Source organism: Anguilla rostrata, chromosome 2 (genome assembly GCF_018555375.3).
Source record: "Anguilla rostrata isolate EN2019 chromosome 2, ASM1855537v3, whole genome shotgun sequence".
Classification (NCBI taxonomy): Eukaryota; Metazoa; Chordata; class Actinopteri; order Anguilliformes; family Anguillidae; genus Anguilla; species Anguilla rostrata.
This window is the reverse complement of record NC_057934.1, coordinates 17550332-17567350: the sequence shown is the minus strand read 5'-3', so window position 1 is coordinate 17567350 and position 17019 is coordinate 17550332. Positions and strand designations below refer to the sequence as shown.

Here is a 17019-nt window from a genome sequence, read left to right as displayed (position 1 = left end):
ATTCTCTCGCTCTGTCTATGCCTCTTCCTTTCTCTCACCTCTCTCTTTCTCACTCCTCTCTCTTCTGTGTCTCTCTCTCCTGCCTGCAGGATGTGTGATCTGCCTTTATAACGGTGATATTCATTTCATTGCATAACAGCGAGGAAAGAGGTGCATGTGGAGCCATTGTTCGAGGTTCTCTTCCACGGAAACATATCAGTTCTCGGCACGTTAAATAAATGCGGTGTGAACAAATAAAATAAATGACTGAAAAAAAATGCAATAAAGGATCCCGAATTACAGGCAGCATTTTTTTTTTTTTAGACAAAGTCGGTTGTAATGCAACAGACATTGTGCAGCGATTACAAGACCAATATGCTGAAGCAGAGGGTAGCTGTTAAAGCGACGGCCTATTAGCAGTGATTAGTGCATTGCGCTGCTCTCTCTCCCCCCTCGCGGTTGCTTATGTCGCTGGCAAACCTCTCTGCCGTGGAATTCAATTACGTTGTCATCACTGCGCTCTCAGCCAGGGTGACTCGCAGCGCGTTCACATAATAGGTGCATTAAAGTGCGTCACCCAAGGCCCCGGCGGCAGGGTCCCTTCTGGAAACGAGCCCCACCGGCCCTCAGGCCCGGCGTCCGATGATCTGATCAGACGGGTCACGCCGCGGCTACTGTGTCTGCGCCCGCTCCTTGACCTCTGACCTCACACGCCGCAAACTCTCCTGACTGTCAGCCGGTCAGTGGGGCTTGTGTGTGTGTGTGTGTGCACGTGCGCATGTTTGAGCGTGTGCACGAATGTGGTTGTGTGTGCGCTTGCGTTTGAATGGGTTGAGCGGGTATCTGTTAGGAGGAATGCGGTCCCTTTGTGCTAACCGGAATCTCATCAGTAGTTTATTTAAGGCTGTCTGTTTGCATTTTATGATATCTTTTAAGTGAGCTGTGCTGTTAAATAAAAACTCAGGGTTTACTGCAATGACGCTACAAATGCTTGGCGAGACAGCACACATCGCGGATGATGTGGTACAATACAACGCCATTAAGCCGTGGTATGCCTGTAGCCCCCTGCGTGCACCCTGCGTGTTGAAACACATCTCAGAAATGTTGTTTTGAAAGGTCTAATGATCACCATGGCGGGAGAGAATGAGGTGCGACGACTTCCATCAAACACACCAACGTGCTTCCGGCATCGAGCACTGTGTCAGCGTCCCATTGTGCGCTTGTTAGGAGGGCATCAGCTGCTGTCTGAAATATGTGTGTAATTGTGTTGTAAGAGAGAGTGTGTGGAAGGTAGGTGTGTGGTTTTAGTTGGCAAGGTTTTTCGTTCTTGTTGGTCTCTCTCTCCTTCCTACCTCTTTCTCTTTTTTTCTCTTTTTATTTTTCTCTCTGTCTATCCACTGCGTGTGCATTCCCTTTGGATTACAGATGCAATAGAATAGCTCCCTGCTCGGGATCTGTGCAGGGAGTTTTTCTCTTAAGTAGACTCTCACAAAATAACGTGGCTCTCTGACAAACCATGTTCAGCTGTGTGATTAGCAGGGAGCTGAAGGCTTTGAGGAAGAGTACGGTTAAGAATCCAGGCTCTGGAGAAATGGCAGACAAGCCTACTCTTCTCGTTCTCGAGAGGGGTTGCAGCGCGGAGACGTGTCTGCCTCTACCAAATCAAGACCTTTCACTCCATCCCTTGAGCACGCTGTAGGAGCGCGAGTTAAAAAGCTTGCGCTTTACACCAGCGCATCTGCGTAGCGTCTTTATAAACGTCAACTCAAAAATGGGGGGAGACAGATCTGTGCTGAATGCACACTGGAGGTTATGTTGTTTTTTCACATACTTCTTGAGTTTTATGATTATCAATGGCCCCCTGGCTGCCCTGTCCGTGTGTGTGTGTCTGTGTGTGTGTGTGTGTGTGGTGTGCCATGCATGTGTATGGGTATGTACTATGCACGGGTGACTGAGGGTGGGTTTGAGTTGCTGTTTAATCTTTGCGTGTGCAAGGGTATGTGTGCAAGTACAGTGTGTGTTTCACTGTTTTGACCCGACAGTACTTTCTGTCTCTGCAGGGACCTGAGTGAGAACGGGATCCAGGCAATCCCCAGAAAGGCCTTCCGTGGAGCAACGGACATCAAGAACCTGTGAGTATACGTACCCACTCTATAGAACCTGCAGGGGGCGTCAACAGTAGAAAGGCACACTCCTCATTGTGTTGCAGCAGGTGTTCTGAGCATGATGCATTAATTAATCTTTCTTAACTCCCAAAATGGCCAGGACTGTATGCTGTCACTGACTCTTTTGATAGAAACCAAAACCTAATGCTTTTCAGTAGAGAACACAATCCTCAGATTGGTTCTTAAGAGTCTGTGATTGACAACACAATAAAATCTTCCCGTTATAAGGTTTATGTAGCCTCACTCTCATATTGCCACTATATCAACTGCTGCTCGCACAAGAGTGGGATAAAACACCCGAAACCTTAAATGTTTTCAATTGTGGCCTGTCGGCAAGTCAAGACACAATGGACTCCACTTATACGACAGAATGAGAACTTCAGACAGCTTCGTGTTTAAAAGCCAACAGCCTAATTGACCTTACAGTGGATCAAACTGCAGCGCAATGTGTTACACATGTGAGACTGCTCGGTGAAATGCCTTCATCTCAGAGAACACACACAGGCACAAACATTATATTACATTACATTACAGGCATTTAGCAGACGCTCTTATCCAGAGCGACTTACACAACTTTTACATAGCATTTTTACATTGTATCCATTTATACAGCTGGATATATATACTGAAGCAATTTCGGTTAAGTACCTTGCCCAAGGGTGCAACAGCAGTGTCCTACCCGGGAATCGAACCTGCAACCTTTCGGTTACAAGCCCAGTTCCTTACCCACTGTGCTACACTCCGTCCCATGCACACAAAGTGGAGTATAATCCCAGTCAATTCAGTATGCAGTGACGAACTCCACATTTTTGTTTGTGTAATAAGTTACCTTTCTTAATACAAACAGAGAATTCATTTTTATCGGTGCTGGTTATATTGTAAGAATGAACTGCCTCAATATAGCAATTGACTTTCCTTCATACGTACACACATAGGTCGTAACATACATCTCAGAAAGTCAATTTAGCAGGTGTATCGCTCACTCTCAATTATGTGAAGCTTAAGGCAATAATAACTGTCCACAGGTGCTCAATAAATAATAAAAGCTTCAGAAGGCTATGAATTCTGGCTATCCGTGCTATCGTGGTTTCCCTTACTGAAGCCATATTTTAAGTGCGTATTGATTTTTCCAAGTGCCTGTGAGCCTGCGAAGCGCCTGTGAAGAGATTGAATAAGGGTCTGTAAATGTGTTTGCATCCATCTCTGAGTCTTCCAGGCCTTTGTTTATTTTTGTGAATCTATGCTGGTGTGTGTGTGGTTGTGTGCGTGTGTGTGTGCGTATGTGTTTCTGTGTGTATTTATGTTTGTTGACTGGTATGTTTTTGAATTTGTGTTTGGATGTCACTAGGTTTTTTATTGGGTTGTGTATGTTTATGTTCTGAATAAGGCAGCCTTAATCTCTTTGTGTGTGTGTGTGTGTGTGTGTGTGCACACGCCTGTGTTCCGTGTATGCATCTACAGACAGCTAGACAAGAACCACATCGGCTGCATCGAGGAGGGGGCGTTCCGTGCGATGAGGGGCCTGGAGGTTCTGTAAGTATGACCTGTCTGTCGCGGGGTTTGGGAGGGGGTTCGTTCTGCCACAGCGCACCTTCGCTCAAAACAACCGACAAGACACCCTCCCGTAGGGCAGGAAAGCAGGCCGGGTGCAGCTGCTCTGCGAGCCCTTCCTGAAAGGGGATAAGACCTTAATGCACAGCCACATCTGCAGCGGCCCTCGCGGGCGCTATCCGATGGCTCTAATTACTCCGGGTAATGTTCCAGCCTTCGCTACGAGTGAAGTGGCTCTGCCCGGCACGCTTGCTAGGGAGCAGACTGCACTGTGATTGGCCCCCCGCCGCGACACACAGACACAAGCGCGATTTTTGGACGTGCTTGATTAAAGTGGCCTGCTGTCTGCAGGCTGCAGCTGGGGACCAGAGACCAGAGGAGTCAGGTGTGGATGGGGTGGGGTGGGGGCGGAGGGGGCGGGCTCACGTGGTTCGCACCCGTAATCACTTCCAGTTGCCCAGAGGCGGTGCCAGCCCAGTCTGACTAGGCCGTGTCCCCGCCCCCCCATATGGACAGTCAGACGCGTGGACTCTAAAGGGGCGGAGCCCCTGGCCTGTGCCTGCGTGCATCATCTGTGTTCAGTTTTTGTTCATGCTCTGCATTCATGGTCTGTACGGAAAGAAAGAATGTGAGAGACCAAGAGAGAGAGGGAGAGAAGGAGAGAGGTAGTGGTCCCAGAGGAGAAGCATGAAGCCAGAAGAGGTATCCTGCATCCTAACTGACTTGGGGGGAGGATGTGGTGCTGTGGTGAAAGGTGGGAGACAGTAGGACGTACGGTGGGAGCGGGGGGGGGCATGTGCTGCTCTGCTCCATTGGGCTGGTACCGGTGCCAGGGGGTGATGGGCTGGGACAGACAGTCTGGTTCAGCCTGACTGGTTCTGGAACCAGCTGGCAGGTGCTGGAATCTCTCTGTCAAACAGAGTGGCATGGTGGCCTTGGGGAGGGGAGGGCCCTAAATCTGACATCTCTTTGTGTGTGCATGTGTGCGTGTGTGTGCGTGTGTGTGCGTGTGTGTGTTATATTTCTGCAGGACCCTGAACAACAACAACATCAGCAGCATCCCCGTCTCCAGCTTCAACCACATGCCCAAGCTGCGCACCTTGTGAGTGACCTCTGCCATCTGTGACCTCCTGACCTCCCAGCCTTTCTACATTACTGTACATCACCTCTCACAAGCTAGCCAGTCCCGTCACTCTCACGGTTTCCTCCCAGAAAGCCACCAATCAGAGCTCTTACCAGCGTGTGCACGTACAGTAGATCTGACCTCTGACCTACGCTCACTGAGGGTTTCATTGCACAGCCACAGACCTGGGTCACAAGATGGCAATCCGTTTAGTATGATAATTGTGGTCTCATGTAATACAGGAGTACATCCAGTAGTCCAAAAATAAAAAATACAAATCTGCAGCAATTTAGAAATTTAAATTAACCATAAATGCTGTAATGGATTACACATTCACATTGGCTGTCTCTCAAACCAGTTCACTTCCCAGGGGATTAACTATTTATTTTTTTAAATTTATCGGCAACGTTTAATCCCTGCAGGACCACTTGTCAGGATGGGACAGGTTTATTATCGCCCTCCCCCAGTCATGATTTGAGGGAAATTCTCATCTACACCCTCCCCTCTTTTATTTTATTTCTCCATATCTTATTTACAACTCTTTGTCACTTTTCACACACATACCCAAAAACCCAGTTGTCCCCAAACATTTCAGCCAGCGGACTGCGGGCAAAGCTGACAAGTCAGGGGGGGGTTCCGTACCGTTGAAACCCAAAACCGCCAATCTGCAAGTCAGGGGCCAGGAGGCTTGGTCTGGTGCCACCAGCCACACTGGGGACTGTGGGGATTTTAGGAAAGCCAGAAACTATTTCCCCATTCCGCTCCCAGAAGAAGTGGAAAACAACCAAGAATCAGAGGGGAAAGACTATTGTCTGCAGATATTTAGTGAAACTGATATAATATTAAAATTTGTGGCAAATGTCACAGCGATGCCTCAGAAAATGACTAATGTGATCGTTGCTATGGTGATGAACCCCGTCTCTCTCTTTTCGGAGGGTGGGCTGGGGAGGTAGGTGGGTTACCGCACTCTCAGCCATTTTCTGAATGAAACGTTCTGTGAACTGGATGATTTAGGGGAGAGACGTGGCAAGATAATCTCATTGAAGAAGAATAGGCTTGAATAGTTCAGTAAATGGGATCCAGACATGGGGATTTCTGTGTGTGTGTCTGTCTAGGGGGAGGGTCGTTGGGTCTGTGCGTGCGCGTGTGCGTGTAGGTGTGTGTATTTGCAGTGCCCATGCGGACTAAGAGAGTTAATACGCATGTCATGCAGATTTGTATAAAGGTAGAACAGTGACTGGGGCAGAGACTCACCTGAGGGAATACTAAACCTTAGGGGGTGAAGGTCTGGGCTGGTTACTGTAGCAGCCTGGAGACGCTCACACACACACACACACACACACACATGCATGTGCACACACACAGCGCTTACAATCTTCAACGATGTTGGATCTGAGCCAGCAGGGCAAAAGAAATCATTGTCATCTCTCTGCAGGTAAACTAAGGGTTTACACAAACACACAGACACGGACACACACACATTTCTTACCTGGTGTTTTCTTATTTACGACTACATCATTCATACTGCATATTTCTACATGTTATCCATTGAACTCCACTGAGATACTGATTACATTCCAGTGTCTAATGAAATCAGTACAGTGTTTTGCTCCAGGGCAGAATGACAGTGCCTCATGTGGTAATTGGAATGCACTGGTGACCACACTTGCACACTCTCTCACTCATTTGCAAGTGATGATTAGATTGTGGGCTGACATGTCTCCCTGTTTGGGCACATCTCTGGCGGAACGCCTGCAGTGTATATGTCGTTGGGGAGCATGTGAGGGTGTTGAGAATGTGAATTTTTAAAAAGGTTTTTGGCAAAACACTACAGAGCTTTACACACACACACACACACACACACACACACTGGCACAATCAAGTACCCTCACATACATACAGACACATGCAAACACACACACACAGACACATACGCACACACACACCCACGCACACATACACACGGGCATTCACACAGTCATGCATGCACACTGGTCTTATCTGTGTCTCTGTCTCTGCGTTCCAGTCGGCTTCACTCCAACACGCTGCACTGTGACTGCCACCTGGCCTGGCTGTCCCAGTGGCTGCGCCAGAGGCCCACCGTCGGCCTGTTCACCCAGTGCACCTCCCCCCCGCAGCTCCGGGGGCTCAACGTGGCCGAGATCCAGAAACATGAGTTTTCCTGCTCAGGTAAGACGTGACCCCCGCCTTAGAAGCCTAACTAGGGACAGGAGTTGGAAACTAGCAATAGCTATAATGTCTGTATGGTACTGTGTTAACTTGCATTGTCCCTACCAAATAAACTATAAACTAAAACTAAAACCCAATGACACAACACATAGTAAAACACACATATGTATGTGAGCAGATGCCTACGTACATACACACACACACACACACCATGCACGCACGCACACACACACCACACACACACACACATCTGTACATACAGATACTACCCACTACTCAATGGATTGTCCATACATGCAAATGACACCCCCCCCCCCCCCCCCACAGACACGCACACATATCCTGAAGTCGTGAGAAATGAAATGAAGCTGGTGATTAGGCTGGTGCTCATTGAGCCTCCCTGGTTTGGGGCGGGGAGTGGGGGCAGATCTGTGGTAGGACACCTGCGTTGTATTTCGGGTGGGCTGGTCTGTGGCGAGGGTGATGAGATTGGTGTAATATTTTGAAGGGAGCTTGGCAGAACACTGGAGAGCCTCAGGCTTTTCAGCTAGCTGTCCTTCCTCTGTGTTAGAAAGAGAGGGAGAAAGAGAGAGAGGGAAGGAGACAGAATATATTGAAGTATGTCATGCCAATAAAGCATTTTGAATTGAACTGAGAGAGAGAGAGAGAGGAACAGAGGGAAGACTAGCAAGATAAGAAAGAGAACCCTTGCCTGTGTTACACTGGCAGCTAAATCCATATACTATGCCTTCCTTCCACACACAGTCTCACTTAATTACAAAAATACTTCAGACAGAATATATCTACTTTTTTCAACACTGAAAAAACAGCAATTACGTTTTGGCAACTTCTAAACCACAGCGACCCCCAACCCATTACAAATCCATTACAAATCCCTGAAATGCCAAGAGCTGAACACTTTTAAAAATCCCCTCGGTCAGTTGGTCCCGAGGCTTACTGCATGAACACCTACTACTAACACAAATCAGCCTCAGGACAGCACCATAAAAACAGGAAATTATAGTGAACCAAATTATAGCACGGCATAAATAAAATGATATCAACGACTGGAACACTCCAACACAAATGCAAAATAAACTTAATTGCTATCTGGCCCTAAAAAGACAATACATTTAGGCAGTTTATCTAATCATGGCCAAAAATACGAAACCTGGAAAAATACTCACTGTAGAGGCTCAGTGAGCACAGTTTGGCTGTACAAACTGGCCACCACAGGCAGACTTGGCTTCCAACAGAGGAAAGGCTGCGCTCACAATGCCAGCAAGAGAAATGCACAAAATACGGAAAAAAAAGATAAATTTTCTTTTCAGAAAATCACACAAATTTGCCATAATTTCTTGAATCTTCCTCATAATGAGAACGTTCCCATTCTCCTAGGAGAGGAAGATGCATGATCCTGGCAGTACAATATACTTCTGCCTGCCATAGACTGAGAGACATTTAGTGACACTAAAGACGGAAACAAACTATATTAATTTATTTTTATAGTTTACCCTGTAAAAACGATATTGCTATTGTCATGACAACTATACAAGCGTTGGCAATATGAAAATAAATTAGAGATTGAAACTGGACTGAGAGAAGCAGCACTCAGGCCTCTGGAGGTAGGACTTAGCGGTTATGCACTTCAATCCTGAGGAAATCCCTTGCCCTATAGCCCTTCATTAGAGGCACTTTAACCTTGTGTTCTGTATAATACTATATATTATATCTCAATATAATACCAAACAATGTAAACAATACATATGGCTTATGGTTGTGTTTTACCTTTGCTAGGTCAGATTTAACAATGAAAGTGTCGTTAATTTGTGATAAAGATGAGATTTATAGTAAAACAAAATCTACTATATAGGCTTGGGTAACATATATCATGTTTATCAGTGAAAAATTATTATGAAACAATGTTTTCATATTGTAGATTATTGATATTTATCGTCGTGAACTGACATTCTCAGTTATTTTTCATTTTAGTCTTATTATATTCAAAAAAACCAAAAAGGCGAAACAAAAATACAGATGATGAACAACAAATGGAATTAAAAAAACAAAAAATGAATGATTTACTCTGGTTTAGTCATAGGTTATGAAATGCATCTCTCAAAAGTGTCATTTCTCTTTTAGTAGAAGTTTAAAATTTGACCCAAATGAAACACAAGGGTCAAAATAATTGTTCCTGTGAAAAACTATAGACTGAGGCCTTGATTCCTCTTTAGCTCTTTCTAAACTGAGAAAATGCCTCAATCTGCCCCTCCCCCAAACTGCTGTCCCTCAAAAGCCCCCCAACCCTGCTCCCAACAGCATACATTCAGATACAGTCACATAATACCTGCCTTTTTTATGAAGGTGTGCATTGTAAATGTTGACAGGTCTCTGACCAACAGTTAATAATATTCACTTTATTAATAATATACTGCATGATATGAATAAACTGGATTTCCCATTCAATACGTCTGCAATATGTGTTCATTGTTTGTCTTGAAAATGAAGAATTTTGAACTAGGGGAAAAGTAGAGAGAGAGAGAGAGAGAAAGACAGAGAAAGAGAGAGAGAGAGAAAGAGAAAGAAAGAAAGCCAGCCTGTCGCTGCACACAGGGCACACCAATTACTGGGAACAGGTTACTATGGCAATGGTTTCCATGGCTGATTGCCTGGCTGAAGCAGTGGGCTGCAGAGGTTACTGGCTGAGACCCTGTTGGACTGAGACTGAATTCGCTGTCATGCTCCTGTGGTTTAAGCTGCTAATCTTTCCCTCAGTGTGCACGCTGCGCCCAGCCACACAACACCGGGTGTGCAGGACTTGACTGCTGTCCAGGATCAGTCCTTTCTTTCTCTCCCTCTCTCTCTCTCTCTTTCTCCAAATATCTCTCTCTCACACACACACTCTCTCTCTCCCCCCCTTTCTCCAAATCTCTCTCTCTCTCTCTCTCTCTCTCTCACTGCCTATGTGTGTGTAGCATGAGTATGTGTGTGGGAATGATACTGAGGCACAGTTTATGAATTTGTGTTAGCCTGACTGGTGCCATCTTTCACTTTTTTCATGCCCCCTCTATTATTCAACAATGTAATAATAATAATAATAATAACAATAATAATAATAATAATAATAATAATAATAGGAAGACGAAGAAAAGGCCATTTTTGGTATTCTTGGTACTGTGGTGAGACTCTCCCTTCTTGTCTTCTGAGTTTCTGTCTTTATGAATAAAGCAGCAGGCTCCCGCAGTACGGTCTCTTAAACCGGAGCGCAGAGAGAGTCCATCAAATATTAATGCCTGAAAACTCCAAAATCCCCTGCAAACTGAGCCCTTATGAAGTCAGTTTTCTGCTCTCTCTGGGCCAGTCCGTAAATAGTCAGTCACACGTGCACCCTTACTCCACTACGCCTTTGACTCAGTTCAAATGAAAAAACTGAATCAGATTTCGGTGTCGAATTTTCCTCCCTACCTTATTATAAATTCTTTATCATCAGTATATGTTTTAGTAAGAGAGGGAGAAGCAGAGACAGAGAGAGTGATGGAGGACAGATGTGCAGAGAAAAGAGGAACATGAGGATAAAGTGAAAAGAGGGATACACTGACTTTACAAAAGGCAACAAACACCTCTCGAATGTATTTGTTACACTCAGGAAAATGCATCTGCTCTATTGTTGCAGGAAAAAAAATCAATATAGTGTATTGAATATCTTTGTGATACCTTGAGTATTATTTACACTTTTAAAACCTTGAAACCGAGACTGATGCTTCAGAAATGAGAGCACATCTCATGCCCGCAATATTCCTGGCACTAACACTGGCTGTGGTCATAGCTGACAGTGTCAAATACTTTTGTTTAGGTTTTTAGTTGGATGTTACAGTAGGCAAGGATGTTGCTTGCAATCTGGACCCGATGTTGCTAATAAGTGCAGCTAGCTCACTAGCTAACTGACAAATTTACAAGCATGGATATCAACGAAAACAAACACCGGGAAGATAACAAAATCCAGTAATCACTTAACAGCACAAGAACATCAAACAATCAAATTAAATTCTTAAATTTTGCTCGTTGGCCACCCAAGATTTCTTTTTGTAAGTCAATGACAGGGTGGCCGTCATAACTGTTCATTTAAACTGAGAGGTGGGAAGGCAGCTATTCAGCTGTGGAGTTCAATGCTTTTGCCCATTGAGTGAGCAAAAATTAATTTATGAGAATCTTTACAATGACTGTAATCCCCCATCTGACATTCTTTCTCTCTGTGTCTGATTTAGTCAAGAGTAGAAAGCCAATAATGTATTACTTCCAGGGGCAGCCATTAGGACTGGGGTGTGTTGGATGTGGCGTCTAACTGGTTGGGCAGTCTGCATTTAGTGTACCCTCAATGTGTCCTGTAATTTCACGTAACATGTTCCCTGAATGTATTCTGTAATGGAATGTAATGCGTGCTGAATTTTCACTGTGATGTAATGTCACTCGCAGGTCAGTCTGAGTCAAGCCTGCAGACCTGCAGCCTGGCGGCTGGCTCCTGCCCGGCCATGTGCACCTGCTCCAGCAACATCGTGGACTGCAGGGGAAAAGGCCTGACCGCCATTCCCGCCAACCTTCCCGACAGCATGGCCGAGATGTAAGTCCCGCCCTCCTTACCTTTAGCCTTAACATGGCTTAATCAATCAAATCAATCAACCAATCAATCCGTCGGCCAGTTCATTAACGACTCTGCCCGAAAGCGTCCTCAGTACCCAAGCCTGAACAGCCCCGCCCCCTCATCTGCATAAAAGGTTCACTTTCAGTTCCATGGGTCAGAGACCCTCAGCTGATGAGAAATTAATGATAAAAAACTGCTGCGGTCATTAAGTGAATGACCAGAGGAACCCTTACAGAAAAAAAGCTGCTCTGAAATTCATCCGAGGGGCCGAGGGGAAAAACATACGCAAACAAAATGGCTGAAATTCGGCTTTCAGAAAGAGGTTTTTTTTGGAACCTGCTCGTGGCTCGATGGCTCATTAACAAAGCTGACCCCTTTTTCGGCGCTTGAGAGGGGAAGCCCGAACCGGCGCCGCGTTTGATCCAGAGTCCCAGCTCTGCCCCTGCCCGTCCTCTCGGCCCTCTTTGGGGGAAATGCATCACCTCTGAGAGGCTTCAAAGAGAGAGGAGGAGGAGGAGGAGGAGGGGAGGGAGAGAGAGAGAGGAGGAGGGGAGGGAGAGTGGGGGGGCGGAGGCAAGCACAGCAACCTCTCCCAGCAACATGGGACATCTGAAACTCTTATCAGACCCGAAGTATAAAGTCATACCTAAATTTAGAGCCGGCTCCCCGTGCGGGTCTTCTTGGCAGAGCTCCCTCCATCGCTCTCCGGGCCGATGAAGCGTCCCGCGCTCGCAGAAACCGCGCGGGCGCGAGCGTGAGGTCCTCCCGGCCTCCGCCGCCTCGCTCTGCCTCCTCGTCGCGGCTGGTCTGCACACGAGGCCCCGCGTGGTTCCCCGCCGGGAACCGCGGCTCTCTGCCGTTGGCTCGATGCGACTCGCTTCGTCGATTTCTATTGGCTGTGACTGCCGTCGTTCCTCGCGCCAGGACGCGGCGTGCGCTTAGCCCGGCGCCAGCGTGACGTTGGCGGACGTGGGGGGGGGGGGCAGAGAAGACGAGCAGGCCCACACCGGCAGGGTGTTGCCCCCTGTGCCCCCTCCACGATGCTAAGCGCTCATTTACCAGCAGAAACCCCCCCCCCCCCCCTCCCCTCCTCCCCCAACCCCCGCACCCCGTATCTGGAGGCTGTTTCCAAACTGCTGTTCCTCTCTCCTCGCCTTTATCATTGCCAGCCTGACGTGGGACGTGTGGAATCAATACACATTCTCTGTCTCTTCGCAAACACATTTTGGGAGGGGGGTGGGTTTGCCAGTGATTGAATAATAGGAGTTAAAACAAAGAAATGTTGACTAAATGCACACAAGCACAGATATTCACATACACACACACATAAAGAGGCATGTGCTCTCAGTTATATACACACACACACACACAGACACACAAGCCCTTTTATACAGTATCTGTAGATAATGGGAAAAGCACACAAAGGGACTGGGATTTATGGATCTTTTTGTTGCCTGTCTTCTATATCTCATCCCTCTGCACACTCCCACATGTGAGACTGTGTGGTCTGTGCTATTGACTCACACACACACACGCACACACGCACACACGCACACACGCACACACTGTGGATCTTTGAGTTTTCAGGATCAAATCCATTTCATTTCAATGATTTATTTTTCAGGAAGATGCAGGAAAATGTCACTGGGTACTTGTACGATAATGAGCTAGGTGTCCATTGTAATAATTTTTTAAAAGAAAGAATTGCATTGTTTATTTTTTTTCTTCATGTGATGAAAAGCAATTCTGTCTCTGCTCCAGTCTCACAGTATACCCGTCATGTTTCCTCAGTTCCTGCACGGCTAGTTTCCGTGGCACTTTAAGATCCCCAAAGACACTTGCCTTATACACAACAACTGCTCCTGTGGCAGCCAGCTCCTGTTACACGGCCTCCTGTAAGGCGGCTCGAGGTGAATAGCGCACAATGGCATTGTGTGTCCCCATTTAATTAAAGCCCTGCGTATCGCTGATGAATCAAACGAGACGCATTGATCATCCGCCGCGGGCTACTTTAGGAGATTGTTTCTTCGCGCGGCTGATTGAAGATAGCGGCCGCTAATTCCCCCCCCCCCACGCGACCGTGCAGGTCCCCCCCTCCACCCCCCGACCCCAATCGATTCCCATAACCTTCCTCTGATTCATCACCTGGCTCCCCTGTACAGCAGAGCAGTGGAACAGCTGCAGTGTGTCACACACACACACACACACAAACACACGCACGCACGCATGCACACACACGCACGCACACATGCAAACACGCACACACACAAGCACATGCATACATACAGACACACACGCATGATGCATGCAAACAACACACATGCAAATTTACACACACACACACACACACATGCACACACATGCACACACAAGCAAACGCACACATACACACACATGCGTGATGCATGCAAACAACACACATGCAAATTTACACACACACATGCCCAGTTGCACACACAAAACATGGATATACATGTGCATGCAACCAACACACACACAGAGAAAACATGCACACATATGTGAAACATAGATATATAAACCCAAACAAACCACAAGCAAATCAAATACATAACAAAAAAAACACACAAATGTGCAAGTACATACATGCACAAAGTAAACACACATACAAACAGGCACACGTGTCATTCACATACAAACGATACACTCACACTCATACAGCAAACACAAACCTAGCCATGAAAACCACATGCACACTCAGACAAAACCGGAAACACAGGAGCTCACTGAGTTCTGCTGTGAAGATTGTAGATTCAAACAGGTGTGGAATAAGAGTGGGTAAAGCGTGGGGTTGATTCTTTGTGAAAATTCTATGCGATACAGATCTGCTGAGCTTTGACAGCTGAACTAAACGATTTGGCGAAGCTCTTTGTCTCTGGAGAAGCCATGAGCAGCGGCCACAATGACACAGCAGTAAATTCACTCGTACAAACATAAATAACGCTGAAATAAACAGACCAGAACAGGGCAACCTCAAGAATCTCTGCCGCATACTGTGGTTTGGAACATGCAATCCAAAGCATTTAAATGGGATTTCTGCGCATATCTTTATGAAAATGCTCTTTCTTTCCAAATAATAATGAAATGGTAAACGCAGGAATCCTTTTAAAGTAATGACTAGGGCAATAACTCAGGCTATATTCTCACCAACTGTCAAGAAGAGGACAGTGCTGAAATGGCACATTTTTATATAACGTTGATGGCAAAAGTGAAACACATTTCTTCTCAGTTGTTCTATGCTACGACTAGCGGGGGAGTCTATAATGGAAAAATCAATGTCTCATGGACTGCCTTGGAAGTCCTGCTGTGCCCGTTTTTGTTGGGCTATTTATCAGTACATTCCTAAGTACTCTCCCAATGATTTCATTTCGATTTTTTTCCCATTTAAACAGGATCTTTTGTAAGGCAGTCATTGGTGTGCTCGGGCTATGAATCACTCAAGATGCAACAACAACATTTTTCCTCCTTTGGACCATGGTTAAGTGTTTTGTTAAGGCTGCGACATCCTCCGACGGTCAAAGGACTGCTCGTGTCGGATGAGGAAAACAGATCCTCTGGTTTTTCCATTTCGACTGCGAGTCCGCAAGCATCGCGGTGGTGGAAACTTTAGATGCTGTAAGATAATCGAATGAGATGCCAGTGTTGACTCTGGCAGGGAGCCACATGGGCTAATGCATAACTGGCCATAGCATTGCCCAGGGAGGAAGGGGTTCCGTCAGCAGGATATCCCTCTGTTAAATAATAACTTCTCTGGTTGATCTGGCATCTCTGGCCTGTCTGCACCAGATGCAGCGTTTGCACGTGACTCTGCTGTGATAAACACAACAACTCCGTTCCTGGCTTCCAGAGTGTAAAGAAAATGCCTGTGCTACTGCTTGAGCAAGTGTGTGTGCATTACCTCTTGAATTAACATTTCAGTGATGGGCTGGGCCTGTAGTGAACTGGGCATTCTGAAATTGTGGAGGAAATGGGTAAAAGTCCAAAAAGTAAGATTCCATTCCTGGGTGCATATTTGCTTGTGTTTGCTGTTGCCCTTAGCGAATTTATAGCTTGCAAGTGAAGGTTCCCACAGTAGATACAGGAGCCTCTTTTTCTGCTAAGGTTTGACTTGGCAGGGTGTGTTGGAAGTGACTAATAAACTTTTAACTTCAGAATACCTGAATCACAGGCCCTTAGCACAGTGGGAAAAAAAACAATCTGGTGCATTTCTTCTTTTCATGAAGCGTCTCAAACCCTAAAGATAAATCAATCTCTAATACGCAGTGAATAGAGCCAATGAGAAATGCAATTTAAAATTTTTAATGTAATCAATTGGCAGACACTTTTGACTTGTAAAAGTACATTTTGCATGGGAAGCAAACACCACAACAGCTTAGAGATAACAGCATACTGCATAAGTGCCAGCACTGTGATTCTCGCCTTCTAATCTGCATGAAAGGGAGGGAAAGGTTAGTTCTATTTAATTTTTATTAAATGGAAACATGGAGGTGTAATATGAAAATACGTGTCATTTTTTTCCCCTTTTCTCTCTTTGGAAATACCCAATCACATATCAGTGTTCATAACTGGACCCTCCCAGCCACCATTTTGCGAGAACGCAGACGAGCAGATGCTATCCTCTGAAACATGCAGTGTCGTGCCGCTCTCCCTATCACACCGCAGCTCGCGTATCTGGTTCGCCTCCGAGTTCTCAGGCTTGAGATGAGTCAGGGAAGATGCTTCATGTGCAGTTTGTCAGGCCCTCGGTTGACCGGTGGGGCATGCTCACTGATTAGAGAAGGTTTATTTTGGGGGATGAGGACAGAGAAGAGCAGTTACTCTGAGGAGTGATTTCCAGGTGCTTGTTTAGATGGCATAGACACCTGGTGAGAAGATAATGAACGGAGGAGTCTGGTTGGAATGCATGGTGTAATAATCCTCTGAAGATAGGAGGCAGCAGTACCTTTTGCAGTTTTTAATGCCAATGTGAATGGTCTGAATGAATTGAATGGGCAGTCACTGGAAGACAGTGAAGGGTGTTCAAAAGAGGAATGGCATGTGTGAATTGCAGGTTGAAGACCTGGTAGGCAGCTGCAGTCTGGATCAGTCACAGTGGTCTGAGGGGTCAGGCTGGTAAACTGGGAATCATGGCACTACATTAATCCAGATGAGAGATTATGTCAGCTTTAACGGGTAGTTTTGTGATCTTTTGGGTGAGGAAGGGGAAGATTTTCCTGATGTTTTGAAGGGGAAACCTGCATCACCACGTGATTGCCGCAATATCTTGAGAAGCTCAGCTGGTTATCCAGGGTCACCCCAAGGTTCTTAGCTGAGCGAGAGGAAGACACTGCAGAGCCAAAAACACTTTGCTGGCA

The 17019-nt window shown here is 46.2% G+C and overlaps 1 protein-coding gene across 1 annotated transcript in view; it reads left to right on the top strand.

Annotated features, from left to right (window-relative positions):
• The window catches only part of slit1b (slit homolog 1b (Drosophila)), a 115102-nt gene that overhangs the window by 62532 nt on the left and 35551 nt on the right, over positions 1-17019 (top strand). The window contains exons 5-9 of the mRNA XM_064320908.1: positions 2040-2111; positions 3606-3677; positions 4726-4797; positions 6845-7008; positions 11482-11626. Of these exons, the coding sequence (XP_064176978.1) occupies positions 2040-2111; positions 3606-3677; positions 4726-4797; positions 6845-7008; positions 11482-11626 (525 nt within the window). The remainder of the gene's footprint in view (positions 1-2039; positions 2112-3605; positions 3678-4725; positions 4798-6844; positions 7009-11481; positions 11627-17019) is intronic.